Genomic DNA, 24,758 nt, shown 5'->3' on the forward strand with positions numbered 1-24,758 from the left:
AAATTTCTTTTTTAGTACCGCAGAATTTATCTTCCCCACAGTATGCAGCTGTTGATGTGTCTGCTGAGATTTTAATTGTAATTTTTATTTCTTTCAGCCTAATCTCTTAGGGTTTACTTTTAAATCTGCATAGCTAAGTAGCCAGCCAGCACACAGAGGTTGTTGTCAAACAGCCAAAAGGCTGTGAGGCTCCCACACACCGCTGATCCATCCGTGAGGTGGGTCAGGAGTACAGTTGAAGCTTGGCCAGTGTCCTGTACCCCCTGGATTTGCCTTCTCCTGAGCCATCTTGGGTCGTCTTTGTGCATCTGTGTAGTTTCCCAGTCATTCAGGGAACAGCTTACTTGGCACGCTGGAGATGAGTAATGCCTCAGTGTCACACTCAGAAGCAAAAAGAAGTAAAAACCACAGACGCATGAGACACTGATAGAATCGTAAAGAAGTGTCTTGGGAGAGTCAAAGCTGAAGAAATGACTTATCAAATATAACTGGAAAGGAAAGCACCATGAGGCCACTTGCTCAGGTCCTACCAAGGTGGTTTGCGGGTATCCCTTAAAATGCGATGCTTACCTTATATTGTGACCTGGTGGTCCTATACATAAAGGCCAACTTTTTTTTTAATGTTTTATTTATTTATTCATGAGAGTCAGAGAGACAGAGAGAGAGAGGGAGAGAGGCAGAGGCAGAGAGAGAAGCAGGCTCCCCACCTAGCAGGGAGCCTGATGCGGGACTCGATCCCAGCACCCTGGGATCATGACCTGAGCCGAAGGCAGACGCTTAACCATCTGAGCCACCCAGGCACCCCAAAGGCCAACTTTTTAATACAGCATGAAATGCCCTTTAGTATCTAGCACAAGCTCTTCTGATCAGCCCTACGTTTCACTCTGCATCCATGGTCACCCCTCCATGTGGTCCCAAGCATCATCTCCTGTGCTTCTGTAACTTTCCTCACATGCCCCTACTTGCCTGACCACTTCAGAAAATGTTATACATTTTACGATCCCACTTTTGATTTCTGGAGGCAAAGTACACTCAACTCCCTTGTGTGTGGCAAACAAGAGAGAAAGAAGGGATGGTCAATAAATGATGCATCTTTGGCTGGCCCCGGTTCGCACTGAGATTCAACTCATAGCCTTGTCTCCCTTCACACAACAAAATAAATATTTAATGGGCTAAAGATGAAATTTTAAAAAGTACAGAAAAAACATAAGAAGGGTTTTGGTTAAATATGATAGACTGAACAAAAGAAAAGACTTAAGTCTTTTCTCCTGAAAACTCACTAAAATCATTTAAATGCCTACAGGGAGAAGGTATAACAAGAAGTGAAAGAGTTTCTGCCCTTGGGTTTCAGAAAATTTCAGGCGTGCAGTCTTCAGCAACAACTGGAGGCGGGGGATAGCGCTGGGCTGAAAACAGGAGAGTTATTAGAACGGAGCAGTGGTATATCACGTCTGTTCCCCTACCCTGGGACTCCTCCCTCACCTCTGCACAAGACTGGAGTGAAATTCACTCTCTGGAGAAATTGAACCAAACAGGCCTTGAACTCTGGAACACTAGGCATAGCTGAAAGTCGGGGTGAGCCACCACATACTGGAAAAGGCATGTGTGGGGGGCGGCAAGTTAAAGTCTTAACAATAATTAGTGGGATCTTCCAGAATTCTGAGAGGTAGGCTTATAATATGCCCTTCTATATATGTTGGAAGCCTGCTTCCTGATGTGAGGGTATTGGGAAGTGTGGCCTTCGGGAGGTGACTGGGGTTAGAGGAGGTGCTGAGCGTGGAGCCCTCATGAATGGGAACAGTGGCCTCATACAGTTCATGAGAGATCTGAGGACACAGAGGACACAGTGAGAAGGCAGTCGTGGGCAACCCAGAAAAGGACTCTCTCCAGAGCCGTGCCGGCACCCCCATCCTACACTTCCGGTCTCCTAAAGCGCGAGAAATAACTGTTTATTGTTTGTGGGCCACCCAGTGGGTGGTATTCTGTGACTGAAGCCTGGGCTAGACATCGTTAGAAGTCGTGACTGGATCAGACTGCAGACTGGGCTCAGGAGGTAAGAGTTGGAGCACAGCTCTTTGTAGGACTTTGGCCTCTCTGACACAGATCCTCAAAAATGGAAACAAAGAAATAAAAATTCACTTAAATCTGGACAGCTTATCAGATCGTTAATTCAGGACATGGATATTTTAAAATACACACATACCTTTTCTGATATATTTTACTCTTTTTTAAAAAAATATTTTATTTATTTATTTGTCAGAGAGAGAGAGCATAAGCAGGGGGAGTGGCAGGCAGAGGGAGAAGCAGGCTCCCCACTGAGCAAGGAGCCCGATGCGGGACTGGATCCCAGGACCCCGGGATAATGACCTGAGCCGAAAGCAGATGCCCAACCGACTAAGCCACCCAGGCGTCCCTATATTATTACTTTTGAAGTAAGACTGATGACTTATATGGAGACATACAAAAGCAACAGGAAAATAAACCAAAAAACCCAAATAAATGCAAAAGAATGCGAATTATATATTTACAAACATTGTACCATAACAAATAAGGCCTGTAAGGAGCTATTTTCTATCTCAAATATACTCCAAAGAAGTGAATCTGCCATCTGCTAGAGAACTGAGGAACACGGAGGCTGACGATGATATACCTCTGGGTCTCTTTTAGAGACTCCACTGCATTCTCCTCATATAGTACTCTCTAGTGGCAGTTCAAAAAATAAGTGTTATAAATTTGGGAAATAATATTGAAATATCTCAGTTGCTAAATGTCTAATAGCAGATCTCAGGGCTTTTGGGACTTTAAAATACCTCTGCCCTGTTTAACTGACTTTTACCTTAATACATAGGCCATTTTAATAGAATTTGGTACCAACATGTAACTAGGCCACAAAGGGAGATATAAGCAGTACAGTCAAAATACATGTTTTGAGTAATTTTTATACTTAGTGACAGTAATGACATGTTGTCCAAAAGAGTCTTAAAGTTTGAACTTTATATAAAGACTTGAATATAGATATTTTGACTACATATACAACTATGACCATACAAAAGAGTCCTTCCAAAGAGGAAAAATGGTCAACTACTCAGTATGCTATTTGATGTACGCACACATCGAAAAGGAGCAACTTTGATATCAATTCTTGTCGTCTATGGACCTTGACAAATAGTCTCTCAGACGATGTAAGGTTTTCCTTATACAATTTTAGGAAAATATTTTTAATTGACTTTAGAAAAAAATATACTATTTCGTACTCAGATCTACACAAAGAGAGGAAGACCTCTGATATAAATGAAGGTAAATATAAAAATCTTTTTTTCCTTATCTTAACTTCCCTAAAAGATAATGGATTATCTAAAACAAAGATCAGTTGTATTGATATATTTTGTTTTTACGGCATGTGTAGAAGTGCAACGTGTGCTACCTATAGCCCAGAGGGTGAAAGGGTAGAAGCGGGAATACATTGTTGTAAGGCCCTTACACAATATATGAAGTACTATAATATTATTTGAAGGTGGACTCTTATGAATTAGAGATGTATATTTAAATCCTAGGGTAAGCCCCTAAAAATTTTTGAATTTTTTGAAATTTTTTGAAAATGAGGTAAAAATAGTAAGTCTGTAGTAGTTATAAAATGAAGCAAAACAAAACAAAACAAAACCCCCCACACTCAAGTAATCCAAAAGAAGGCAGAAAGAGATGGAATGAACAAAACAGCTATAAAATGGTAAATTTTAATCCCCATATCACAAGTACATTAAATGCAAATGGCCTAAATACACTAATTAAATCACAAAAATTACTTGGATAAAATGAAAAGATTAGATAGAAAACCAATACCCCAGGGCGCCTGGGTGGCTCAGTCGGTTAAGCGACTGCCTTCGGCTCAGGTCATGATCCTGGAGTCCCGGGATCGAGTCCCGCATCAGGCTCCCTGCTCAGCGAGGAGCCTGCTTCTCCCTCTGACCCTCCCCTCTCTCGTTCTCACTCGCTCAAAATAAATAAATAAATCTTTAAAAAAAAAAAAAAAACCAATACCCAAGAATACCAAGAATATACTATCTACAGGAAACTTACCTTAAATATAAAGACATAGGTTACAAAATGAAGTCTAGCTTACTCCCCTAGGTATGTATTAGGGCAGATGGAAAGTCCAATGCTAGTCAGGCCGTATTGCCATCCCTTCTCCACCCACAATCAGATCGCACAAAAATGTAAGAACCTGTAGGTCAACAGGAGGCCTGGCCCTTGGTCTACACGGTTGCCAGAGCTACACTTACTTGCTCCTTCTGCTACTACATGACGCCATTTTCAGTCACTTCTCAGTTGTCTCCAAGCATTCAGCAGGTGGATAGATACCTTTATGATGAACTTCTTTACTGACCACAAACTTAGCCACAGAGGATCCTATCTTTGCTGTCAGGACTGTGGCATTTGGTAACATGGGTAACACCCATCTGAGGTCCTACCCCTCCGGGTACTGTGTGGGAGACACTTGAGGCCCCATTCTTTGTAGAATCTAATGGTTTCCCGTCCTTCCCAATCTTGGGACTCTTTTTCTTTCCCCGGATCAGATCCCTCCCTTTTCTTGAATAATTCAGCTCTACCTTCCAATTAGCCTATGTTAAAAAAAACAAACAAACATCTTAGCTCTTTCATGGTGACCAAGAGGCCCTGGGCTTTTGCTTACAAAGCTCTGAAAAGGGGCTGTGATGTGGTGAGGCAGTACCTGTTACTTACATTCACCCATAAATAACAGGAAAACCACCTACAGCCACGTGAAAGATGGAAGCTTATTTTTCTCACTTAACAAGAAGTGCTGGCCTTGGTTCTCCAAGTTGGTGATGTCAGGGTTGATGTATTTGATTCTTTTGACCTTTCTCTTCCAGTTACATGATGACAGGGTGGGTCTAGCCATCAACTGTGCACTCGAGAGAGAAAGCAAGGGAGAGACAGGAAGAAGCAATGCTGGTCTCGTCTGTTTCTTTCAGGAAAGTAGACTCGCTCTCAGCCACCCCTCTCCCTTGACCAGCAGCCCCAGGTGTGCCCCATGGGCCAGAACTGGGTCCCGGGGTCTCTCTGTATGCACGGAATGATGGACAAGCAAGGATGCTGCTTTGCAGGCTGTAGAGTGAAAGGCACAAATGGACAGGAGGTTCGGGGGAGAGGCCTTTCAGTAGCCCCTTAACATTATCTTCCATAACCTGTCATCTTGCCTTATGAGTAGGAAGCAAGGCAGAGTGAATTTCTCAAACGCTGCATCCCGGTATTTGGACCACCACAGGTTATGACATAAATGGGATGTCCAGGCACTGCAGGTCAGCACCACGCTACTCCAGCAAGCCACATGAAAGAAAGAGCAGAACATTCTGTGCACCAGAAATTGGGGGCAGGCGGCCAGAGGAGAACGGTGTTTGAAGGCAGAGACGCCAAGATAGAGCCGTGCACAGACAGCAACAGCCCGAGGGCCCACGTCAGAGGCAGAAAGGGGGGTGTCAGATGCTGTGCGGTAGCCAAGGGCATCACATCTGTGGACTGCCTCCCCCCAGATGGGCGAATGAAGGCCTGCTGTGGGCCAAGTCAAACTGATGCTTGTTAACGGTCAGTCTGACCGTATCGTGTGCCCGGCCTGCAGTGGGAAAACAGAAGTTACACAGTTAAATCTGATATGTCCATAAAGTTGTGCCCGATGAATATAGTTTCTTCATAGTCTTTAAGAAAAGATACTTTGACATAAATATGACTTATCTGATAGTTGAGGGGTCACTAAAAGTAAAAACACAGAAACCAGGGAAATTTAAGTAAATTCGCCATTTGATCCCATGTCCCAATTCCATAAATTTCAATTCTGTTTATGCTATTGATTACATTCCTTTTCTTCACCTGAGCCCACATCACTGGGAACTGTACCTGTGCATGTGTACATGTGAATACATTCGACAAAACTTGCTTTCCTGCTCCCTTTTCTCTTACTGACTACTTTATCAGTTCAACAGATATGTATGGAGCACCTTCTCTGTCCTTATATCTTTCCTACTTCCCACACTTTAGACCTGAAGGCAGTTGTGAGGAGAATGACAGGTGGTGGTCTGGGTTGGGGAGATACAAAACATATCCACTCTGGACAGATCTGCAGAAAGTTCTCTCCCCCTCACCCCCCTGGAAGCAGAGGTCAGTAATCAATTAGGAGGAGTAATAAATTAGGAGGATCAATTACATGTCTAGCTCTGCTGCTATCATGCTGGGTATGTCACAAGACCTCTCTGTTTCACTGCCTTTTCACTAAGACCAAACTGGTATTATTCCTTTCCTTTCCCTCTCCCTTCATCTCTCTTGTCCAACTACCTACCAGATCTGTCATACAGATAAATGGGATATTGCTGGTCCCATTTCTCTGGGAAAAAGCAAAACCAAACTATACATGAAAAACATTTTTCTTCAATAGGGCTTTTATGTTTACCCCCCATGGGTCAGCTCAGAAGGAGGGGTGAGCAGCTGTCTTGGGACTATTAGAGAACTCTGCTGTCCACACTAGCCCAGTGGCCTCTTCTATTTATAAATGTTCACCAGAATGCATATCTGCCTCTTTCCCTGATACCTCACTCTGTTATGTCCATGTACGATATCTTACCATCCCCTGCAATTTTCCTTTGTACCACCGTCACATTCATTTATGTAACCTAGATTTGAAGACTACTTCCAATGTGCCAGGCACTCATTATTCTAGGCACTGAGGATACAAAAGTGAATGAGACAAAATTTCCTGTGCTTTTGAAACTTACATCCTAATAGAGACACACAATAAACACACACACACATTAAACACACGCACATGCACACGTGCACACGTGCACACACACAATGTGAGGGGCTGATAAGAACTGGAAAGAAAACAAAGCAGGTCAAGAGGGTTGAGAGAAAGAGATGGAGAGGGAGTGCTGTTTTAGTAGTTTGATTTAGTAGTAAGGAAAGTCCTCTCCGAAAGTTGACATTTGAACAGAGACATGCATGAACTGAACTGAAGAAAAGAGCCATCATAATATCTAGGTGAACAACATCCTAGGCAGAGAGAAGCAAATGCCAAGACCCCAAAATGGAATGTACAGAGCAAACTCAAGGAATATCAAGAAAAGTAGGAGGGAAGGTGAGCAGAGAGGCAGGTGAAGACCAGATCATATAGAGCCTTTTATGCCACGGTAAGGATTTTACCCGAAGTGAGACAGGAAGCCATCAAAAGGATATAAACAAGGAAATGACATAATCAGACCTATGTTTTACAAGGTTCTCTCTGACTGCTGTACATACTAGAACAAGAGTGGAATCAAAGAGATCAGTTGGGAATACACTAGAATGATCCAGATGATAGAAAATGGTGTCTTGGACAAAGAGTAATGATGAAGGTGGTGGGAGATGGTGAAATTGTGTTATAGGCTGAAAGAGAATCCAACAGGAGTTTTTGTTATGTTGAATGAGGAGTATGAAGGAAAAGAAAGCTATGGACAATTCCCAGATATGTGGCCTGATCGCTGAATGAATATGGGTTCCCATTTAGTAAAAGAGTGAGCACTAGGGAAGAGGTAAGTTTGTACGGAGTAGAGAAGGGAATTCAGTTTGGGGCATGTTTAGTTTGAAATGCTATTACATATCTGAGAGGGAATGCTGAGTAGGCAGATAGACATATGGGTTTCAAATTTAGAAAAATGACTGGGGCCGAAACTGAATTTGGGAGTCATAAATGAATTTAGGGGTTACAAATTTTAGAGTATACCACGGAATTGGAAATCAACTGAAGAAATGTTTATAAAAGGAGGGGGTGGTCAACTATATCAAATCCTCTTGAGAAGCTGAGTAAGAATGACCAAAACCTGACCATTGGATTTAGCCATTTGAAGGTCAGTGGGGGCCTTGATCCAAATGGATTCAGTCTATTATTGGGATCAAAATCCTCAGAGTTTTGGTTAGACATTTATTATATGAAGACTTGTTATGTCGATCTTTCCAGTTGGAGTGTAAATTTCATGAACGTAAGGATGATGCTTCTTTCAGTCGCCATTTTATCTCCAGTGTTTGGTCCACTGCCTGGCACACGGTGAATGCTCCACAGATATTTGTGGGATATCCCATTCTGTTCAGATTATTGTAAAGCAGTAGAGTGGTAGAGATGCCATTGAGGTTGTAGAGTGTTTGGAGATTGGTCGGTGATTGTAATGAAATGGGGAAGGGTAGTTTATGAAGCCATTAGAGGACCCCTCTTTCAATTTGATAAATCCTGACTTTCTAAGTTTAAAATGGCGAATGTGTTTCAAGAGTACACTGTGGACAAGAGATGCCTGATATGTGGTAATTGAGATTAAAAGTGCATGTTTTAACTATCACTTGGTGTGTAAAGTAAAAAACTAATCCTGAGAGAAGTCATGAGGGGCAAACAGAATTTCTCCTTAGGTTATTTTCCTTGGAGAGAAAAACAGAGCAAATTTCAGTGTTGAGAGAGCCAGGCTGTGTCTTTGAGCACATTTCCTGTACATGCTCACTTAATTAGGCAACATTATTGATTTTAGAACAGGTAAGATCTAAGATTGTCCATTTGTTCATATTAGCTCAGATCTTCCCTTTGACTAACTTCCTGGAAACAAATTAAAAACCATGAGAAACTCGGCAATTTTTTTCTCAGATCACTAAGGAACATTTGGTAAATTACTGCTTTAGTACATAAAATTGCTCCCACTATCCCAAAAGCTTTAATGTAGCTCCCCAATGGTACCTAATTTGCTCTGAGTTTGTGGAATGAAAATCTGACTCAGTGACTACACCGAGCGGAAAGCTTGATGTGAGTAGTCCCATGCCCGGCGAAATCATCATTAGAATTAGGCCAATCAGATACAAAATGATTGAAACACACTCAGGATGAAATACGGACCATTTGGAGAAATCATGAGACTCCTGCCATGTTAAATATACTCTAACAATGATGGTAGATAAAAATGGGCCCCTCGGAAAAAAGCGTCTTTGAGAAAAAAGAAGGAAGATGGAAATTTCCCAGAATTGTACATGCTATTAATATACAGTGCATTTACAAACAAATTATCATACCTTGGGAAAATGTTAGGGGAAGGAAGAACTCAATCAGTGAGTGACTGAAGTTTGTAATGAAGATGCAAACTGACATACACCAATAGTACTGAACTCTTCCAAGCCTTAATGGTCACTGAAGCTGCCAATCCTGAAAAATGCACTAGAGACTCCTGTTGTGTGTTTGTACAACTTCTTCTCACCCTTTAAACAGAAGAGAGGACAATCACGTGGTCAGAGTCAAAGGTGGAAAAAGGCCAACTGGTTGTTACTGGTTGTCTTTTTGGACCCACAGGCCTGGAAGCTGACCTAACCTTTCCCCCTTAAATACTGGGTCTGAAAAATAGTTATATTTTACATGTTCTAGGGAATAGAATGAATTCTGGCTCTTTCTAAATGCTTGTGGATATAAGATTTAGTTACTTAGGGTAGAGTACATTTAGAGGAATTTTTTTTTCCATTTAAGGTCTGTGGCTGAGGGGCGCCTGGGTGGCTCAGTCTGTTAAGCACCCAACTCTTGGTTTTGGTTCAGGTCATGATCTCAGGGTGGTGAGACTGAGCCCCGTGTGGGGCTTACACTCAGTGTGGAGTCTGCTTGTCCCTCTCCCTCCCTGTCTGCTCCCGCCCCCTCCCCTCCCTGCTCCTCTGCTCTCTCTCCCTCTCAAATAAATAAATAAAATCATAAAAATAAATAAATAAATAGTCTATGGCTGAAAGTCTGTTCATTCTCAACCTGCCTCTAACACTGGTGGTTCATCAGTGTACTTCACAAGTACTGTTGAGCACCTACTATGTGCTATTCTCGGTGTCAAACCCTGGGTTTTAGAGGTAAATCTGGTAAGCAGAGACAAACAAGAACCCCTAATGCCAACAGAATGTTCTAGGTACTCCAGGGGTAGTAGGAAGGAATTCATCAGTTCTGTTGGGCATATACTCCTGAGGCTAGAGAGGACTATTAGGCTGAACCCCTAATAGGTGAGCAGCCATGGAAGGAGGAGCACAAGATGCAAGTGTATAAAGGTGGAACTCGCATAGCGAACTGAGGGCCAATGAGTATTGCAGGGCAAGGAGAGAGAGCTCTCAGGGCCCGGAGGCAGGGGTGAGGGAGGTCAGAGAGAGAGAGCAAGAGGAAAAGTAGCAGATGCTATAAACTCCTCTGCAGAACTACTGGTAAGCAAAAAAATGTCTTTCTCTTTGAACCTTGACCAGACTGGTTAAAATGGAAATATACTGACATGTTAGTCAGTCTACTTCCTGGGATTCGTAAGCCAAAACGCATTTATACTATCTTGAAAAAACAAAATTGATCTTTTGCCCTCTATTTGTTTTTTAGCTGGTCAGGCCTCTTTACTCATTGGAGCGACCCAAATTTTTATTTCCAAGGGATCTGAGCCCCGCCTGTGTGGTGTTCTAAGCACGCCTTGTTGACTTTTAACACTGCCATGGAGTTATGAGGAGGTGTGTCAGGGGATTACCTTTCTGCTCCTGTTATGCTACAATACCTCTCTCTCCCTTTATAATCAGAATTAATCACCCAGCCCACACTTGAGTTTTCTTTTCTGTGTGCCAAAAAAAAAAAAAAAAACCGGCAAGATAAGAATTTCATTTTCCAATTCAGTGGAATCGTTAATGTGTCCCTTGACTGAAGCCTTGGATTCTAAACTCTAAGGCCGTTGCTCTTTCCAGGAAGGTGGGCAAGGAGATGCACTTAGAGTATTTTTGTTTGTTTGTTTTTTAAGAATAACATTTTTCTTTTCTTTTCTTATAATTTACTGATTTTTTAAGGAATCTCTACACCCAGCATGGGGCTCAAACTCATGACCCCGAAATCAAGAGTCACACGCACTACTGACTGAGCCAGCCAGGCGCCCCTGCACTGCTTGGAGTGTTAACCCTAGGAAGATGTTCCTTCCAATTGTCCTTCAAGGCTATCCCTACATGGGTGGACCCACAGCAGTAATTGTGCTAGTGTGGGTGTATCAGGTAAGAGCCAGTCTTGAACACTTTCTTCTCTAGTCAGCAAGTCACAGGGTGCTCCCCGCCACCCCCCCCCCACTACAAGGCCATGACGTGTGGGCTGGGGGAGGACCAATCTCTTCCAGCTCCTACAGGAGGAGGCGGTGCACCCTGTCACACCAAGACCATTTGCAGTGACGAGCCAAGTGTCAGGCTTCAAGGCCTCCTTCACTGAGAAATTACAAAAACATTCACTGAAGAGTTTTCAGTGCTTTGTGATTTTTAAAACACTTAAATCTTTATTTCATCTGGAAGTTCAAGGTAGGGATGCAGCTTTGTTCTTTTCCCAAATGACTAGCCAGGATATCTGAGTAACACATTTCTTTTCACTACTTTATTATATAACCAAATCCCGTTCCTATTTGGATCTGCTCCTGTGCTCAGTATTTTGTTTTATTGATCATCTGTCTGTTCCTGAAGCAGTATATGTCAGTGGTAAATACTGCAGTTTCAATGACTGCTAAAGTCCTCCAGAATATCCTTGTGTATTTGGATCTTCCTTATATATTTTTATTCTTCCAAACTTTAAAATTGCTTTGCCAAGTTCCAAAAGAATTCCATTAGAATTTTTATTGGACTGTAATAAATTTATAGTTTGGTTTTAGGAAAAAGTGACATCTTTACAATGTGGGTACTCCAAGCCAAGAATATGACATGGCTCTTTATTTATGGAAGTGTTCTTTCTCACTGGACACTGAGTCTTAGTGATACGAACTAGTTTCTTCTCAAGAGACTAGTTTTTTGTTTTGTTTTTGTTATCAATCCTGCTGTAAGACGCGAGTTCAACAAAATGTAATCATTTCATGTTGGGTCACCAAGTACTCTTGACAGCATAAACACATGGGTGTATTGTTGAAAATTGTGTTGCAATGATTAACTATCCAAGATTCCACGTTGGGATTTTTTTTTTTTTTGAACTGAATATAGAAGGATGGCCAGTTGAAAAAACTGATTGGAAAATTCAAAACATCCAGAAACCACCAATGTGTATTTTTGTTATTTGTCTAAGAAGGATTTCTTTTATTGAAAAGTTGCATCATTATTCCAGAGCAGGGATGGAGGTCGTAATGTTATCTTGGCCACATATTTGTGGCCCATCTGAGAATTGTTTGCATAAATGCATTGGCTAGAAGCCACATCTCCTGGTCCAAAACCTATTCTAATATTGACAAGGCAATAAAGAAGAATGGTATGTGCCCAGTTATTTAACAAAGCTTGCCAAGGGAGTCACCATGCCGGCTTTGTGTATTCAATGCCTGGTATATAGTTGGTGCCTAACTATTTACTGAAGGAATGAATGGAGTCTCTTGCAAGGATTTATATGTATGCTTTTTTTTTTAAGATTTTTTATTTTTTTAAGTGATCTCTACACCCAATGTGGGGCTTGAACTCACAACCCTGAGGTCAAGAGTTGCTCACTCCACCAACTGAGCTAGCCAGGCGCCCCTATATGTATGCTTTTTTTTTTTTTAATTTTTATTTATTTGACACAGAGAGCACAAGCAGAGAGAAAGAGACACTGGGAGAAGCAGGCTCCCTGCTGAGCAAGGAGCCCGATGTGGGACTCGATCCCAGGACCCTGGGATCATGACCCGGGCCAAAGGCAGCTGCTTAACCGACTGAGCCACCCAGGCGTCCCTATATGTATGCTTTTTAAGGTAAAAACTTGAGTATACTCTGCTGCCAGCCTGGCTACCACGGAAGCAGGAGCAGCTTCTGGACTGGTAGCTGAGACTGGTGAGCCCGCCTGCCTCTGCCTCATCTAATCTTCCCCAGGCCCTGCCTGTGATGCTTGGTCAATGCCCCCCAGTCTACCTTCCATTCCACAGGTGGGTGTGCTCAAAGTGCTGGCTTCTGTTTTCCTTCCCACCCAGCCTTCTGTTACCAAAGATCCTTCGTGCCTCACACCAGCCAAGTCACAAAACCTTGGACAACCACACTAACATTTTGTTGTTGGCACTGGAATCAGAGAGTACCATGTTACAATCTGAGTGTTGGAACAACACATTAATGACAGACTTTGCCTGTTCTCCTTTTCAGGATAAGGAGGCTGATGGGTTAAAATGACTCAATCATAGCCAGAATGGGGCAATGAAAAGAATTTTTTACCCCCAGTTGCAGATATGGGATTATGAATGGGAATGATGTTAGGTCGAAGAGAATGCAGAGTGAAAGAGAGGCACGTCCACCCAAGGTAATCAAAGCCCGGAGTCTCTGCGACTGGTATTAGGAGCTGGAATAGAATGCCAAGAGATTGAAGACCAGAGACTGTTGAAGGAAATAGCCAAGCTAGCTACAGCCAAAAGCTGAGCTTTTGTTTACTCTCAGAGATACATGGCAGTCTGAATTTATTTAAATGTCCTAGGGTGGAGCAGACATAATGGAGAACGATCATTTAAAATGCAGGTATAAGTGTTAGGAGGCTACGGCGTCTAAGTGAGAATTACTGAAAGAGTAGGAGAGTTAAGAGTGTGAACACAGAGGCCGGAACAGGTTCTAAAGTCACATCGGAAACAGGATTAGTGGGAACGAATGGTTGCACAGTCATAAGTCATGAAGTCTAGAGGTATTCACTGGGACAGGGAGAGAGTACAAACAGACAAGACTCATGGTAGAACACAGTCCATAAAGATCAATAAGCATTGAGAAAATTTGGATAGTGCAAGAATCACTCTCATGGGTCTTTTAAAAATTGACTGTTTAGAACGTATTATCATTATTGTTCATCACAATTCTGTAACAGTGACATCCTTTAAAATTGCTTCCGTCTTAACAGTTCTGTGAGTGTGACTCATCCGGGTTTACAGAGCAGCTTGGAGGCGTATGTATAAGAATTTGGGGCTTTGGATTTCCAAGTCCTGCTATTGGACTCCACTCCTATTTGCAATTCAAGGCTCACAGTCCTAAGGTCCAACCCCAATTTACACACACACACACACACACACACACACACACACTCCTAAATTTTAAGTGTGAGTGCTGAGACTACAAAGTGATTTCTCTATTATCAATACTTCCAGATATAAATAAGTAGATAAATAGATAAGAAAGGTATACATATTGTTAAATAGCTTTGAAACTAGGAAGTTGACCTCATTGTTATACCATTTTCAGAATCTCTGGAGTGACGAGACCACAGATTTCTCCCTTTACTCCTTCTTCCTTCCAACCTTTCTCCAGCAAACATTTATGGAGTGCGAACGATGTTCAGCTCATGCTCGGCTCTGAGAGCTACAAAAATAAAAAGATGGGGACCCCTGATGTCTAGGATAGGGTAAGTGAAATTTGCATGACGCCCCTCGGAGACAAGTCTAGGGTGCTTGGGGAGGATTTGAGGGCTGAAGAGCCAGCACCAAGACACCGAGATGGAAGAGGATAAGGACCTCCCCAACCTTCCCAATTCTGGCCAGAGACGCCTGAGACGAAGGTGTGGGGTGGGGGCAGGGAAGGGCATGTGCCTCCTCGTGGGACACAACGTCAGGGTCAGGGAGGAGGAACAGGAGTACAACAGAGGGTTGTGCGACACAGATAGGCAGCCACCCTCACCCCACCTCCTCTCCAGCCCACGAGGGCTATGAACTTCAAAGAATCAGGTGGCGCTGTTTGGCAGGCCAAAAGAGATGCCGCCGTTCAGAGGCCAGATCCTCTGAAATTGGCTGAGAGAGCTGTCCTACTTAGGAGGAAAACCTTTCTCTTGGTTGTGGAAAAGCTGCGCATTGGGGTGGCCGGGTCAGAGGAGGACTTTTCATGTGTGGTTAGTGAAGTGCTGGGTACAGAGGCTGGGCAGCGGGGGGGAACAGGGGGAAGACCAAGATTTCAGTTGTGTCTCCACCGCTTACTAGCTGAGCAAACACCTGCTGTGAGCTCTCGTTTCTTCCCCTGTAAAAATCCCAAGTGATAATGAGTCGTCCCATTTATTGAGTTATGTGGATTTTTAATCTTTACAACAAACCTATGAAAGAATTATTACCATTCCCATAATACAGATGAGGGAAACGAGGCTGAGGGAGGTTGAGAACATTTTTAAAATCTATATATCTTGGAAATGGCAGAGCTGGGATTTAAACTCATGTCTTGATTGAAAACCCTGTCTCCTTAACCATTACATCTTCTGCCTCTCCTCCATGGGTTTGTGTGAAGGACGAAAGGATGTCAAGTTTTACTGAAATGTCGGTAATTAATGTGACTATTAAATGCCTAATTGTTCTGATAACTTTCAATCTGTTTTAATTATAGAACAGATTTGAGTCTGTGTATTTACATTATTTTTTAAGTATAATTACTTTAAAAATTTTTTCCTTCATTTTTACATTTTTTTGTTGTTCAGTTTGTCACATAACTGCTGTTTGAGAATCATTTTTTTTTAAGATTTTATTTATTTACTTGACACAGAGAGAGAGAGTGAGAGCACAAGGAGGGGCAGAGGCAAAGGGAGAGGCAGACTCCCCGCCGAGCAGAGAGCCCTAAGTGGGGCTCCATCCCAGGACCCTGGAATCATAACCTGAGCTGAAGGCAGACGCTTAACTGACTGAACCACCCAGGCATGCAGAGGAAAGGAACATCTTTTGAATATGGTTAGAAATAATTAGCATACTCTTGTCAGGGCAGTGTATACCTTTATTAACTGTGATTATCCATAAATGGCCATTCATTTCTTGCTTCAGCAGTGACATGGAAAAGGGCTGTGTACTGGAAGTCTGGGCACTGGCTTTTAACCCAGGGTTTGGGTTCATTGTCCTGTGTTTATCTTAGGCCGGATACACTCTTTGGCTAATATTGCTTCATGTTTAAAACAAGGGGATTAAAACACGAGGTGGCTGGCAATTCCTTGCAGCATGAATAGCCTATGATTCCTTGTAATTTTAGAAGAGGAGGTAATTCAGAACAATATAATTTTAAATCAAATTCTATTGTAAGACTATTAATAATATATGCAGGGGCTCTAAGCAAGTAATAGATGAGAAAATGAAACAGTGAATTAAAGAAATTTGACTGGATAATTTCTAAGTTCTTTCTATTTTTGAAGTTCTATCATCCAAATGATACTACATTGTAATCTGAGCACACTCAAATATTTCAAAGGACTTCCCTTTGATCGATCTTTTCTGATCTTCACATAGACAATATGAAGTAGTGAGGAGAGTGATTTTATCCACTCTTGACAGAGGAAGGAACTAAAGATGAAGTGGTGGCCAGGTCACTAGGCTAGTTGGGGACAGAGTGGGGAAAGACAGACTTTCTGACCCAGGCTCTGTCCACTATACCACCACATTCCCTGGCTCAATAAATAAATACTGTTAGAGAAGGTTGCTTAATACAAACTGCACATTATTCTACTTTGACAGATGAGTAATCCTCAGCGATGAATTCCTTTTTCTGAAAGTTCAGATCTTTGGTTCATCAGTTTTTGAGCCATTTGTAGGATCAACAGGGTTAGGCAGAAGATACTTGCAACTTTTCATAATTAGAAAAACTGGAGAGTGGGTTTTCCTTTTTCTTTTCAACTTAAAAAAGCCAAGTAGATAATATGTTAAGCTCTCTTTGACCTAAGACACTTTTCCTAAAAACCACGAGCCTTTGTATACATTTAGCAACTATGACTAAGCAACTCCCTCTTTCAATTACATATGTCTATATTAAGTATTATTGCCGTGTTTGTGGAAAAGATTCATTTAGACTTTTTCCCCTCTTCAAAAAATTAATGTATCTACTATTACTGAAGTAGCTCATTTCTATTTTAGAGTTTTAATATTCATGTAATAAGAAAAAAATTTTATCAGTACAGAAGAGTATAAAATAAATGTGATCTCTAAACCACTCCAGCCCAGCCTGATGCTCTCCATACAGGCATCGTTAACAGCTCCTGCTGTTATGTCATGTAGCAGTTACTATTATAATTTAAAAGAATATGTTTACAGCTCTGTTTCTCAATTTATCAGCTTTGGAAAGTGTCTACTGACTTCCATCTATGAAAGATAAGGAAAAATATTTATACTTGCTCCCAACTTCTCTACCTCCTAATTTTTTTTTTTAAGGATTTTATTTATTTATTTGAGAGAGGCAAAGAAAGAAAGAGAAAGAGAGCGCGGCGAGAGGGTCAGAGGGAGAAGCAGACTCCCTGCTGAGCAGGGAGCCCAATGCGGGGCTTGATCTGGGGACTCTGAGATCACGACCTGAGCCGAAGGCAGATGCTTAACCAACTGAGCCACCCAGGTGCCCCTCTACCTCCTAATTTGTGTTAGTTATATTATATATAATTCAGTTGTATTTCTAATTTTTCTAAAAACTATAATTTAAATTATTCTTTGTAACTTTAAATAATACCCAAACTTCTACTTCTGGATTTATTTATTTAGATAAGATGCTCTTGATTCCCAGTTACGTAAGAGGGTCTACTTCTAAGTTTTTGTTTTATGGATAGATTTACACATAGACATCCCTCCATATATACGTGGTCATGGTTTACTATATTTATATTCGGCTCTGTAATTATAATTAAGTCTTCGGAAGATTAAAAGAGTTAATCCATATAAAGCGCACAGCACAGTGCCAGGCACATAGGTCATCCGTAGCCACCAGCTGTTAGGAACAACTGAGTAGTGTAGAGGAACCTCAGTTGAGAAGGAAATGTAATGTCATTTAATTGAAATTTTGCGGCTCAAGTGAGATTCTTCTCAACCTGAAGAACTAATAGATCCTTCCTCCCTCTTGCCCTTTCCTCCTTTTCCTGCTTTCTTCACTTCCTTTGGGTCATACTCAGATGGCATTGCTTCTTGTTTTCTTTCTTGGATTACTTGTTGGATTACTTCTGTGAGCTCTGGTTTTGTTTTGTACAGGAAGTAAGCTTTCTAAATCTTGAATGTCTAAAAATGGTCTTTTTTTAGCCCTCAAATTTGCTTAGTAGTTTGGCCAAGTTTAGATCCATCTGTTTCCCCTCAGAACCTGGAATACATTCTGCTAATGACTCACCAGGGAAGGACTTTGGTCTGTTTGGTTCCCTGATACATCACAAGCACCTAGAACAGTGTCTAGCACGCAGTATATACTCTCTATACATTAGTTTTATGAATGATCTTCTAGTGACTAGTACTGCTGAAAAGAAATTGCAATGATAGTCTGATTATTGTTCTTTTATTGGCCCTCTCTTTGGAAGCATTCAGGGTTTTCTTTTTGTTCTTAGAAATTCTAAAATTTCGTCCACAATAGCCAAACTGTGGAAAGAGCCAAGATGCCCATCGACAGATGAATGGATAAAGAAGATGTGGTATATATACACAATGGAATATTATGCAGCCATCAAAAGGAATGAGATCTTGCCATTTGCAACGACGTGGATGGAACTGGAGGGTGTTATGCTGAGTGAAATAAGTCAATCAGAGAAAGACATGTATCATATGACCTCACTGATATGAGGAATTCTTAATCTCAGGAAACAAACTGAGTGTTACTGGAGTGGTTGGGGGGGGGAGGGATGGGGTGGCTGGGTGATAGACATTGGGGAGGGTATGTGCTACGGTGAGTGCTGTGAATTGTGCAAGACTGTTGAATCACAGATCTGTACTTCTGAAACAAATAACGCAACATATTTTAAGAAAAAAGAAAAAGAAGATAACAGGAGGGGAAGAAAAAGGGGGGGAAAATCGGAGGGGGAGATGAACCATGAGAGACGATGGACTCTGAAAAACAAACTGAGGGTTCTAGAGGGGAGGGGGGTGTGGGGATGGGTTGGCCTGGTGATGGGTATTAAAGAGGGCACATTCTGCGTGGAGCACTGGGTGTTATGCACAAACAATGAATCATGGAACACTACATCAAGAACTAATGATGTAATGTATGGTGATTAACATAACAATAAAAAATTTTTTAAAAAGTGTAGCTGAATATGGGGGCGCCTGGGGTGGCTCAGTCACTTAAGCATCTGACTCCTGATATCAGCTCAGGTCATGATCTCAGGGTCGTGAGTTCAAGCCCTGGTTGGGCTCCACACTGAGTGTAGAGCCTATGTGAAGCCTACTTAAAAAAAAAAAAAAAAAATTTTTATTAAAGGTGTAGCTGAATATGAACTCATACGGAAGATGAATTATAAATTTTATAGAATATATATTTTACATAAATTACCAATGAGTTCTTTCCCTAAATTAGTCATTCTTAACCACGTTATAGATCTGAACCCTGTGCAACTTTTACAATTCTACCTGCACAACTTCATCTCTCCCTGTACTATTTAGGATGGAACGTAGACGTTTGCATTTTTTAAAGTTCTGGAGAGGTTCTGAAACTCAGTCCCAGCAAAGAACCACTACATTAGACTAAAAAACTCCTTAAAATTAGAATTGTATCAACTATTTCTGGGACAGGTGTTCACATAGGAAGGACATCTCTTAGGGAAAATGGTAGAAAGGAAAAAGCCCAAGGTTTGGGAGTTAGAGACTTGAGTCCTAGACCTCCTACCTGCTCCATGTATGACCCAGGGAAAATTAATTTCTCTGAACCTTACTTTTTTCATCTATAAAATAGAAGTTTAAAAAACAAATCTAGTTCTTAAAGTTGTTACAAGAAGAGATAACATATGCTGGAATGTCATATGCACTCAAATGGGAGCTATTATAATTTACCCTGAAACTGACGTTAGATTTAAGAATTCAGCAAATATGATGCACTGTCAACTCTGGACAAAATCTACTCTGTGAGGTAACTGAGCAAAAACTCATAATCTCATACGGGAGAGAGGCATTCTCCCTAAAAAGGAAAACTGTGATGAGCATTAACACAGGCATATTTATTATAAAATGGGAAAACAGACGAGGAGAAATAATTCTGATGTGGAAAGGGCTCTTAAAAGTGCAATGTGAACAGTACCTTGAAAGAACGTTAGGTATACTCCTTGGGCCTTACTGCAAACCAATGGTTCTCAAACATTAACATACATCAGAATCTCACAGGGGACCTGTTAAAACACACATTGCTGGGCCCTACCACAGCCTTTCGGACTCAGTAGGTCTGGAGTGGGGCCTCAGGATCTGCATTTCCCAAGTGACACTGATGCTAATGGTAAAAGGAACCCCCTTTGAGAACCACCACTCCAGAGAGAGAGAGAGAGAGAGCTTGAGCAAAACTGCCAAGTGAGAGACTGCGTATCCCTGAGCTGTAAGAAGGCAGTTTCTGGGACACCTGCTTTGTGTGAGTGGATAAAGAATATGGTCAGATCTAGACATAAATACTTTCTAACTAAAACACTTCCTTCTCTAACAAGAGGCAGATAAACTGCCCTTCCAAGGAAGGAGAAAGGACATTCAAGACTCTGTATGGTAACGCAGGTTAGCTGGACGTGTTGCGGTGACCATTTTGCAATACATAAGAAATATCAAATCAGTATGTGATACACCTAAAACTAATATAATGTTAAATGGCAATTACAGCTCAATAAAAATAAAATTTAGAAAAAGAGTAAGCAAAATAAAACACACTTAAAATCATGCAATAGCTCTATCAATACAAGAAAACACCAGTCAAACCCAAATTGAGGGATACATTTTATAAAACAACATACCAGTACTTTTCGAAAGCATCAAGGTCATGAAAAATAAGAATGGACTAAGGAAAAAAAAAAAAAAAAAAAAAAAGGACTAAGGAAATGTCACAGACTGAAGGGGACTACAGAGAAAGATTACCTAAATGCAACATGGGCTCTTACGTCGAATCCCAAAACAAAAGACAGTCATAGGAAAATTCTATTAAGTCTAGAGTTTTTGAGTTATTGAACCAACATTAATTTCTGCATTTTGATTATTATACCACAGTTAAGTAAACTGTTAATAGTAGGGGAAGCTTAGTAAAGATTATACAGGAAAATTCTTTTCTCTACATCGAAGATATTTCCAAATATAAAGTTAAAACCAAAAAACTAAGCCAAAACTAACTACTCTTCCATGATATGACATTCATTATCTCTAACCTGGTGTCTTTCAACTCCAGTTGCTACTCCCAGCTTAGTGGCACACAAGTCATCATCGGTAAGGTAATGAGGCAAGAGACTTCGGGGCACACAGTTAATTCAATGTACAAAGAAGAGAAACGCAGTGTCACTCATGTTCTTTATAAATGAGAATTTAACACTGACACATCCGGAATTTTAATATTTTACTTAGCATGCTAAAGGTTAAAATTCTGCAAAAAACCCCCCAAAAGTTCCTATTTAATGGTCTCACTTATAAATTTTAAGGAATGTTCCATACTCACCAAAACCATCAATATCTAGGTTATTTTCAATCACAACATCTAGTAGAGAGTCACCAACTTTTCCTTTGGCTGTTAATGTCTCACCGTCACGGTTTACAAAGTGGACTGTTATTTTATCTTCTGAGCTGGAAAAGGAAGCAGTCCTTCATTATTTTTAATAATTTCAAGGGATACTTTAAAATAATTGTTTTCAGAACTTATAAGGTCAAAGAAAATAGGATGTGCATGTATGGAGGCACACCCACACACACAAATATGTTTTTTTATAGTATTTTCTTTCCTTTCCAAAGTTTGAGAAGAAGACATCACAAAGCAGAGGCATGTCTATCTCTCCATCTACCAGAGAGGAAGCTCTACCTACCACCTTAAAGGAAAGAGCATCCACACCCCTATCAAGGCCACCTGCTGTGCCTTGGGTCACGGTCATAGGTCACGGTCACAGGTCACAGTCATGTGAAAACATTTAGCAATCCTCATCAGTCAGGAAATCTATGTTGCTGTAACACAGCCCTCTGAAAAGCAACGTCTCTATGGAGTGTCCCTAAAAGACGAGACCCTGGTTGTGGAGAGCGGTAGAAAGGCCCATCATTCTGTGATCAGTAAGACACCTGTTGTGCAGGTGTCCGGTAGGTACTGCTGCCGGGAGGCAGTGGTCCGATCGTTTTCTGAGCATTTAAACATCTCACTTTGGTCCACACCATGTACTCAAAAACCAAAGGGACTAGCATAGATTTGTATTTGTTTCAATCAATGGGAAAATAAATATAATGCCTCCTTACGTGTTTTATTATAGGATATTATATTATCCAGAGTTAGCGCATGACTGACTTAAATTTCTTTCCCTTCTCACAATTTGGGAGAAGAAATTATATTAGCAACTAGATGCTTGTCATCTACCACTGGTCATTTTTAATTTTTACCTCACAACTGAAAAGATACACTTCAGCTAAAATAATTAGTTGTAATTTTCACTACTGCCAATAGATGGTAATAATCCAGCAAAGAAAACTTTAATGTAAGTAATAACCTAGAATTACATAATCCCAAATTATCAAGTAAATTATCTTATTTAACAAATGAGGCAAGTGAAAGCCCCTTTCAGATAATGCCCTCCCTGATAATTCGATGCTGGAAAAAGAGAATTCTGAGAATTAAAAATTATCAACTCTGTGTGTGTGTCTAAGAGAGAAAGAGAGAGGGAGGGAGAATGTCCCTCCAAAAGGGCCTGTGCTCTCCAACTTCTTTTCACAGCCAAAAAATACTTTAGAAATAAGTACTCCTGAACATTATTCATCATTTTCAACTAGATAACTGCCATCTCTTCAAGGCAGAATGGCTGCGAATGAAGATACTCTGGAGGCAGGGGTGGACCCCACTTTGGAGGTTATTAAAAGAATACAAAGAAAGAACGTAGGAGACACTGACCTCAGAGATACTCAGGAGGCAGAAATAGAAGGTTTTGTTGACCATCTATACAAGGTAGATTGGGAAAGAGGGAAAAAACAATGTTGAAATCTGCAGCTCAGGCAATGAGGGGATCCAGTTTAACCTAGAGTTAACAGAGATGGAGCAGCTTTGGGGAAGATGGAAATGAGTTCCAGTCTAAACCTGTTTTGAGTTCAAAGAAAAAAACCAGAGGAGAATGTCCAGAAGCCAGATGGAAATATGGGTGTGAGCCCAGCACTTCAGTCTAGGGATCTGACGTGCACAAACGCCCGGGAGCTAAAGCTGCAGGAAGGACGAGAGCAAGAATCCCATCATGTATGTGCACCACTGAAAGCCAGGGGTTTTACGACTGCTCTTCTGGATCATTCTACAGCTAAGCTTACAGCACAGAAATCTCTGATATCAGACCCCTCTTCTGTAAAATCAGGGTAACATTCATATTCTAATTTTAACAATGGAGGCAAAATACCTAATGCAGAGGAGCACAGCACTCAACAAACACAGATTAATAAACTTTAAGGCCTCAGTCCTTTTGTTCCGAAGAAGCCTAAAACTGCTGTGTATTATGAGTGTACAGTCCCCAGAAAAAACTGCAGAGAGCAATGAAAGGTTTGCCAAAGGACCGAAGAGGACGCAGAAATGAGAGAGGAAGGGTGATCCGCAGCTGACCCGAGTATGGGATGTAAAGACGGTGGGAAGCCACTTACTTCCCGGCGGGGGGGGGGGGAGATGGGGACAACAGTGACTTCACCAAGCGGCTGAGACAATCAAAGTCTATGGAAACTTTGTTCCTTAAAGCATTATACACATGTATGTTACCCAAATAACTTTCTCCGTTTGCTATTAGTAATTAGTATTGGTGGGTTTTATATCTCCCCCCCCTAATTCTGAGAACTAGCCAAAAGCACTGAGCGGTTCCCCAGGGTAAGATTTCATGCCCTGAGAAATACAATCCTTCTAAATCTTCTACCATCATCAATTAATCAGCACCACACGCAACTCTTTTCTTCACTTGTTACCTTTTCCTACTGTCATTTATTCTGCTCAACCACAGCAGGTATTTTAAGGAAGCTGTCAGGGTGCTCACCATAGCACATACCCTCCCCCATGTCCATCACCCAGCCACCCCGTCCCTCCCATCCCCCACCACTCCAGCAACCCTCAGTTTGTTTCCTGAGATTAAGAATTCCTCATATCAGTGAGGTCATATGATACATGTCCTTCTCTGATATACTGTTAAAAAAAGAATGAAGATAGTAGGAAGGGAAAAATGAAGGGGGGAATCGGAGGGGGAGACGAACCATGAGAGACGATGGACTCTGAGAAACAAACTGAGGGTTCTAGAGGGGAGGGGGTGGGGGATGGGTTAGCCTGGTGATGGGTATTAAAGAGGGCACGTTCTGTGTGGAGCACTGGGTGTTATGCACAAACAATGAATCATGGAACACTACATCAAGAACTAATGATGTAATGTATGGTGATTAACATAACATAATAAAAAAAAAAGGGGGGGAAGCTGTCAGGGGTGGCGGTGATAAAGTTCGTAACAGACTTCCCCAGGGAGGGAAGTAATAGCTGCTCATGCCCACCTTTTCACCATGGGGGGGCCTGGGGCACTTGGTCCAAGGAAAGGGCCCCTTCTAGGGCTCCCTACTTCCATAACCACCTTAACTCTTCCAAATGACTCTATGGACTAAAGAATTATCAACTCTTACAGTGCTCAAGAAAACAAGCGAAAATGACTTGAGTTGTATTCCTAGTATGCCAACTACTTGACACGAAATTTTTATTCCCTACCCCACCTACCTCCCAGGATTTTCTTGAGAGTGAAGTACAATTTTTGTGAAAGCCCTGTGGAACCTAAATCACTACGAAACATAAAGTATTTTGTCAGCATATTTTGGAGCAAAAGGAGTTTTTTCAACTCTCAATTACTGATGACTTAGCTACTAGCTAAGTTAAACTTGTTTAACTTAAACATGTTAAAC

General features: G+C 41.4%; 1 protein-coding gene across 1 annotated transcript in view; it reads right to left on the minus strand.

Moving 5' to 3' along the window:
• The window catches only part of FDX1 (ferredoxin 1), a 190,135-nt gene that overhangs the window by 162,816 nt on the left and 2,561 nt on the right, over positions 1–24,758 (minus strand). The window contains exon 2 of the mRNA XM_025893448.2: positions 21,322–21,449. Within this exon, the coding sequence (XP_025749233.2) occupies positions 21,322–21,449 (128 nt within the window). The remainder of the gene's footprint in view (positions 1–21,321; positions 21,450–24,758) is intronic.

The sequence above is a fragment of the Callorhinus ursinus genome, unplaced genomic scaffold, assembly GCF_003265705.2.
Source record: "Callorhinus ursinus isolate GAN/ISIS: 27379988/994484 unplaced genomic scaffold, GSC_fseal_2.0 scaffold19, whole genome shotgun sequence".
Lineage (NCBI taxonomy): Eukaryota > Metazoa > Chordata > Mammalia > Carnivora > Otariidae > Callorhinus > Callorhinus ursinus.